Here is a 7,500-nt window from a genome sequence, read left to right as displayed (position 1 = left end):
ACCGCCCAGCTGGAAAGCAGTCTCGGCAACTTGGCTGAACAAATTGAAGAAGAGGTGAGGGGATCTGAGGGGAATTCGTAAGGGATTTGAGGGGATTGGAGGGGAGTTCTTGAAATGTGGGGATTTTTTTGTGTATGTGTGTTTATGTCTTGTTTTTCTTGTTTTTCTGTTTATATTTCGTTCTTTTTATTCTCTCTCTCTATCTCTGTATCTCTTTCTCTCTCTCTCTCTCTCTCTCTCTCTCTCTCTCTCTCTCTCTCTCTCTCTCTCTCTCTCTCTCTCTCTCTCTCTCTCTCTCTCTCTCTCTTTCTCTCTTTCTTTCTTTCTTTCTTTCTCTTTCGTTCTTGCTCTTGTTCTCGCGATGTCTGTCTACCCCACCTCCTCCTCTGTCTCTCTATGACTCTATCCCACATCATTAATGTATTTATACTAATTTCAACTTGACCTTACCAAAAAATTTCGGTTAGCGAACACCCCTTTTCCCTCTTTTCCCCCTCGCCATCCACCCAAAACACACCTTTCAATACACCCTTTTCTTTAGCGAACACCCCTTTACAAAACGGTACCCTTTTTGAGACCACCTCTTTTCTCCCCTTGCCATCCACCCAAAACACACCTTTCAATACACCCTTTTCTTTAGCGAACACCCTTTTTGAGACCACCCCTTTTCTCACCGGTTCCCCTCTTTTCTCCCCTCGTCATCCACAGGTACAGAATTCCCTTCCACGTTGGATGCGGAACAAGGAACGGGTCGAGAGCAGCAGTGACAGCAACCGCCGAGTGAGCGCCCTGCCCTTCGACGGCATCGACGCCATCTCGGGGGTGATTGGGGACGGCATCGACGACGGGCTGAAGGTGAGAGAGGGATGGGGTGGGAGTGGGAAGGTAGGGGATGGGGGGGATGGGAGGGGGGAGGATGGGGATGGGGAGGGAGGATGGGGATGGGGGTTGGGGAGGGGGAGAAGGATGGGGGAAGGGGGGTAGGGGAGGGGATGGGGATGGGGAGGGGGAGGAGAGAGGAGGTAGGGAGTGGGAGGGGAGGGGGAGAGGGGGAAGGATGGGGGAAGGGGGGTAGGGAATGGGGGAAGGAGGGAGAGGGGATGGGGAGGGGGAGGGGGAGGGGGGATGGGAAGAGGGGATGGAGATGGGGAGAGGGAGAGGGAGAGGGATGGGGATGGGGATGGGGAGAGGAGGGGAAGGGGAAGGAATGGGAGTGGGAGGGGGAGGGGGATGGTGAGAGGGATGGGGGATGGGGAGAGAGGGAAGGAGGGGGAGGGGGAGGGGGAGGGGGATGGTGAGAGGGATGGGGGATGGGGAGATAGGGAAGGAGGGGGAGGGGAGGGGAAAAGGGATGGGGATTGGTATGAGGGAGAAGGATGTGGAGGGGGACGGCAGAGGGAGAGGGATGGGGATGGGGTGTGAGAGAAGGATGGGGATGGAGATGGAGAGGGGGAGAGGGAGGGGATGGGGATGGGGATGGAGAGTGGGAGGGGAATGGGAGAGGAGGTGGGGAGTGGGAGGGGGAAAGGGAGAGGGAGAGGGAGAGAAAAGAAAGAAAACATGGGTTCATTGATGCTTTACAATCACGATAATCGAAAGAGAGAGAGTGAGTGAGTGAGTGAGTAAGTGAATGAATGATTGAGTGAGTGATTAGTGAATAAGAAATAACCCAAGAAAGAGACAGAAACAGAGACCGAAACAGACACAGAATAAAACCAGAAAAAAAAAGTAAAAAAAAAAAAAAAAAAAAAAAAAAAAAACACTAAAACCATCCCTTTCCCTTCTCTCCCCCTGCAGGTGCACGTCGACGGCGACACCGACGGGAAGATCGTCGAAGGACCGCTGATCGAACCCATAGAACCGGAAGTGGAGTCGATCGTCCCGGCAGTGTCGACGCCAGTCAGACCCAACTTCGACGACTCGTTCCTCTTCAGGCCTTTCAGACCTTTCGGTGAGTGGGGAGAGGGGAGGCTGAGGGGAGGAAAAGAAAGGAGAGGGGTGAGGGGAGAGGGGAGGCTGAGGGGAAAAGATGAGGGTGAGGGGAGAGGGGAGGGGAAAAGATGAGAGGAAGGAAAAGAGAGGAGCGGGGTGAGGGGAGAAGGGAGGGGGAGGGGGAGGGTGAGGTGAGTTGGAAGGGTGAGGGGAAAAGATGAGGGGAGGAAAAAAAAGGAGCGGGGTGAGGGGAGAGGGGAGGAAAAGAAAGGAGCGGGGTGAGGGGAAGGGGGAAGGTGAGGGGAGAGGGTTAAGGGTGAGGAGAGGGTAATGGATGAGGGGAGGAGAGAAAGGAGTGAGGATAAGAGAGAGAGGAGAGAGGAGAGAGGAGAGAGGGACACGAGAGAAAGGAGTAAGACGAATGGAGAGAGGAGATATGGGAGAGGAGAGGGGAAAAAGGGTAAAGGGGTTAGAGGTGAGAGAAAAGAGTGAGGAGAGAGGAGACGGATTAAAGACTAGAGGGGATAGGAGAGGGGAGAAGGGAGAGCGAGAAAAGAGCGAGAAGAGGAGAGGGGAGATGAGAGAGAGGAGGAAAGGGGAGAAGGACAAGTGGGTAGATGGGAGAGAGAAAGGGAGAGGAGAAGGTAGAGGGGAAGGGAAGGAGAGGGGGGAGAGAAAGGAGAAGGTAGCTGATAGAGAGAGAGAGAGGGGAGAGGGGAGAATAGGAGAGGAGTTAGAAGAAAGGAGGGGAGAGGATAGGGAAAAAGGAGTAGACTAAGAGGGCATAGATGAGAGAGACGAGAAGAGAGGGGAGACGATAGGGAGATACGAAAGAGAGGGGAGAGGGGAGAGGGGAGGGAGATATGAGAGAGGCAAAGACAATGGTAAGGAAGAAAGCAAGTGAAGTAGAGAAAGACAAAACGGGAAAAAATAAAGAACAGAGAGAAAGGGAGAAAAAAGGTAGACAGGAGAGTAAAGAGTAAGAGTAAAAAGAAGAAGAAAATGGTAAGTGGAGAAAGAAGAAAAGAAGAGGAAGGAAGAAAGATAAAAAGAGAGAAAGAGTATATAGCAAAGAGGAAGAGAAGGGGTGAAGGGAAGAAAAAGAACTTTTCGGTGAGTCAAATAAATAAGAGAAAATAGAGGAGAGAGAAAGAAAGGAGAAGGAAGACAAGAGTCAAGGAAGCAGAGAAAAAGGAGGAGAAAGAAGAGGAGAAAGGAAATTTGAGGATAGCAAGGAAAGAGAATATTGGAAGATGTCTTATATGTTTATGTATCAAAAATCTAGAATACATTATCAAATCGTATTTAAAAATGCATAAACATATCTATCTTTTAATACGTATAAACCATACTCTACAATTACACAAAGAATTGAAATACATGATTTTTAAATATATCTGAATAAGTATCATACACCATACAATTAAATCATACATTTACACAGAACAAATTAATCAAAACTACTATCATGCGCCATTAATCACCCTCAGCCAACACAAATGTATGAAAACGATTATTAATTATTATTATTATTAGTTATCTGACATAAACATTTTACCCCACAGACAGACGCCCAGGCTTCAGTATGTTCGACATCTTGAATAATCGACGCACCCAGTGGTGGAAGGGGTGAGTGTCTTAAAACCGTCTTTGAGGGAAGGTGAGGGTGAGGGAGAGAGGGGGAGAGGGGGAGATGGTGAGATGGTATGGGTGAGGGTGAGGGTGTGGGTGTGGAAGAGGGTGAAGGAGAGGGAGAGGCAGAGGGAGAGGCAGAGGCAGAGGGAGAGGGAGAGGGAGAGGCAAAGGGTGAGGGAGAAGCAGAGGGTGAGGGAGAGAGGGAGAGAGAGAGAATGAGGCAGAGAGTGAGGCAGTGAGAGGGTGAGGATGAGGTAGAGGGAAAGAGTGAGAGAGGATGAGAATGGCGAGAGGGGGTGAGGGAGAGCGTGAGGCAGAGAGAGAGGCAGAGAGAGAGGCAGAGAGAGAGAGGCATAGAGTGAGGGAGAGGGATGAATAACGCAGTTGAGACCGAGGACGCAAAAAGTAGCCCAAAACCGGTGACCGGATGACAATCCCCTTCGGCTCAGCTCCTCCCGGGCCCAAAATCTACTACCTCGACGACCCAAAAAAACAACAAAAAAAAACGACATTGGGACGTGACAACAGTACGTGACAAAAGCTAGTGTAGGTCATGGTGTCAGGGTGTAGTCAAGTGTTGTCAATGTCCCCCACGTGCAGTCATGTGAATTGGGTGAAGTCATAGACGATGGTGTCAAGCTGTCAACTTGTCAAAAGCAATAGAAGCAGGTGTGAACATTTTAGGTTTTTAAATTCGAAAATACAATGATTTAAAATTATATTGAATTGGACATTTAGATGTAAACTTAAGAGTCATCGTGCTGATTCTTGAAAGTATCATGACAAAGGTTTTATGATGATAAAAGATAAAAAAAAGATAAAGAAAAAAAGATAAGAAATAACATCGAAAGAAGATTACAGAGTAATGCTTGACTGCTTTTTATTATCATTTATTATTATCATTATCTTTTTTTTCATATCTTTATCTAATTTATCTAATTGCCCCCTCTCCAGAACCTTCAATACCAAAGCTTTCAAAACATTTATATTATTATCTTATTTTTACGAAAAAAGAAAGAAGAAAAATAAAACACGAAATCTTAACTGGGAGGAAGTGAGGGAGGGAGGAAGAAATGGTACGAGAGAGAGAGGCAGGGAATAAAAAAGGAGAGGGGGCAGAGGAGAGAGAGGGAACGAGGGAGGGAACAAAAGAAGGAGGGCTTACAGAGGAGAGGAAAGGAGGGGGGGAGGATAGAAGAGAGACAGGAAGGGAGGAAACAAGGAGGAGAGGAAGGGGACAAGGGAGAAAGGGAGGAATAAGTGAGGGAAGAAGGAAAAAAATCGTGAAGGAGAGAAGAGGGAAATGAAGGAGGAAGTATGAGCGAGGGAGGAAAGGAAGGCAGACAGATAGAGAGAGAGAGAGAGAGAAAGAAAAAGAGAGAGAGAGAGAGAGAGAGAGAGAGAGAGAGAGAGAGAGAGAGAGAGAGAGAGAGAGAGAGAGAGAGAGAGAGAGAGAGAGAGAGAGGAAGGGGGGGAGGTAGTGAATAAATGAGGGTAAAAGGAATGAAAGAGAAAGAAAAGGGAGGGAAAGAGGGGTGAGGAGGGAGAGAGCGATAGATGGAGGGAGGTGGAACGTGTGAAGAAAGGAAGGGTAACTGTAGGCGAGATGTAACTTTTATCTTTTATGGTTTCTCACTTTTGGTTCGGTTCCTTTTTTGTTTGTTTGTGTTTTGGTTTTCTTTGTGTGTGTGTGTGTTTTTTTTTTTTTTTATCTTTTATGTGTGATGGTACTATAGGTAGGATTATATTGGGTTGAAATTATTGGATGGCCTTTTGCGAATGGTACTATGCAGGCCTTTTCTCTCTCTTTCTGTCTCTCTCTGTTTTTCTCTCTCTCTCTCTCTCTCTCTCTCTCTCTCTCTCTCTCTCTCTCTCTCTCTCTCTCTCTCTTTTCTTCTCTCACTCTCTCGCGTCTCCTCTCTCCTCATCTCTCTTCTTTCTTTCTGTCTCCTCTGTCCTCTCTGTCGTCTCTCTGTCTCTCTCTCTCTCTCTCTCCTCCATCATCTCTCTCTCTCTCCTCCTCTCTTTCGTCTTTCGTCTCTTCCATCTCCTCTCTCTCTCTCTCTCTCTCTCTCTCTCTCTCTCTTTTCCTTCTCTCTCTCCTACCTTTCTACCCATACTTTCATTCTTTTCTTTCTTCTGTAGTTCTTAATTTCTATATCCTTTCTTACATCTCCTCCATCTTTCTTTTCCTTTTTCCTAGTCTTCCAACCTTCCACCCTCCCTCCCTCCCTCCTTACCCTAACTCCCACCCTCCCTCCCTCCCTCCCTCCCTACCCTAACTCCCACCCTCCCTCCCCCATCCCCACTCCCCTCCTCTCTCCCCTCCCTCCCTTTCTCCCCCTTTCCCACCCCACCCCCCTCCTCCATCCCCACCCCCCTACCCATCCCCCTCCTTCCTCCCCACCACCCTCTCCCATCCCCATCCCCTCTCCATCCCCTCCTCCATCCCCTCTCCCTCCTCACCACCCATCCCCATCCCCATCCCCATCCCCTCCTCCCTCCCCACCCCCCTCCACCTCACCCTCTCCCCCTACCCATCCCCCCTCCCTCCGCCCCCCACCCCGTTCCTTTTTTTCCGGGGGCGGCCACACTCGTCATCTCGTTAGCTCAGCTTCCGCGCTGACAGAATGTCTATTTCCAGACGCTCAATCACGGAGGTGTTGTTCTGCAGATGATTGCAAGGAGAATTCTGTTGTTGTTTTGTTTGTTTATTGTTGTTGTTGTTTGGTTTGTTTGTCTCATTGTTCGTATTTTATTATCATTATTTTTGTTTTCCCCCTCCCCCTGCCCCTTCCTCTCTCTTCCTCTCCTTCCCTTCCCCCTTCCCTCTTTTTCCTCTTCCTTTCCCCTTCCTCCCTTCCCTCTTTCCCCTCTTCCTTCCCCCTTCCCTTTCTTCCTCTCCTTCCCTTTCTTCCTCTCCTTCCCTTTCTTCCTCTCCTTCCCTTCCCCCCTTCGCTCTATTCCCCCTTCCTTCTCCCTCCCTTTTCCCCTACCCCGTTCCCTTCCCCTTCCCCCTACCCCATCCCTTCCCCCTTCTTCCTCCCACTCCCCCTCCCCCTCCCCCCTTCCCTCTCTTTCCTTGCCCCTCCCCCTTCCCTTCCCCTTCCCCATTCCCTTTCCCTTCGCCCCTCCCCCTTCCCCTCCCCATTCCCTTCCCTCTCCCCCTCCCCCTCCCCCTCCCAACCCCCCCTTGCCCTCCCCCTCCCCTCTTGCCCCTCCCCCCTTGCCCTCCCTCTCTCCCTGAGTATTAACAGATAGGCGACAAAGGCACACAAGAGCAAGCCGACACATGGGCGCTATATCTTATGGCCTCGGGCATGTGTGGGGTATAGGGGGGGAGGGGGCACGATGTTAGGGTGGGGGTAGGGGGGTGGGGGTAGGATCAAAGGGGTTAAGGTTAAGAGAGGCGGCCGTTGTTGTTGTTTTTGTAGTTGTTGTTGTTGTTGTGTCTCTTTTATTTTTATGATGGTGATGATTGTATTTTTCTTGTTGTGTTTGCTTTACTGTTATTGTTATTGTTATTGTTGTTGTTGATGTTTTCATTGTTAGTGTTATTATTGTTGTCGTCTGTCTGTTGTTGTTTTTTCTTTCTTTTTTTTGTGTCTCTCTCAGTGAAGATAACCTCAGCCATGCTCTCATGACAAAGGCTCCTGCACATGTCCTCTCTCGCTAATCCTGATGGCTTATCTCGCGTCCTTTGACATACAAAAAAAAAAAAAAAAAAAAAAAATCACTGAGGGGTACATCCTGTCGGGTTTGGTTTGTTGTTGTTGTGTGTTTTTTTTTGTTTGTTACTTTGTTCGTTTGTTTGTTTGTTTGTTTGTTCTGTTTGTTTGTTTGAGGTGGGGGAGGGGTTGTATGGTTGCGTTTCTTGGCGGAAAGAGAGGAAGAAAGGAGTGAAGGAGGATTTGATGGATAGAGAAAGAGAGA

The 7,500-nt window shown here is 48.9% G+C and overlaps 1 protein-coding gene across 1 annotated transcript in view; it reads left to right on the top strand.

Annotated features, from left to right (window-relative positions):
• LOC122254217 (transforming growth factor-beta-induced protein ig-h3) overlaps positions 1 to 7,500 on the top strand; it is a 33,023-nt gene that overhangs the window by 14,606 nt on the left and 10,917 nt on the right. The window contains exons 2-5 of the mRNA XM_043017798.2: positions 1 to 54; positions 709 to 855; positions 1,798 to 1,951; positions 3,498 to 3,561. The exon at positions 1 to 54 is cut by the window's left edge and continues 46 nt beyond it. Of these exons, the coding sequence (XP_042873732.2) occupies positions 1 to 54; positions 709 to 855; positions 1,798 to 1,951; positions 3,498 to 3,561 (419 nt within the window). The remainder of the gene's footprint in view (positions 55 to 708; positions 856 to 1,797; positions 1,952 to 3,497; positions 3,562 to 7,500) is intronic.

This window comes from Penaeus japonicus, unplaced genomic scaffold, assembly GCF_977035675.1.
Source record: "Penaeus japonicus unplaced genomic scaffold, GWHDUDI00000001_assembly GWHDUDI00000041, whole genome shotgun sequence".
NCBI classification, from domain to species: domain Eukaryota; kingdom Metazoa; phylum Arthropoda; class Malacostraca; order Decapoda; family Penaeidae; genus Penaeus; species Penaeus japonicus.
This window is presented reverse-complemented; position numbering and strand designations above follow the sequence as displayed.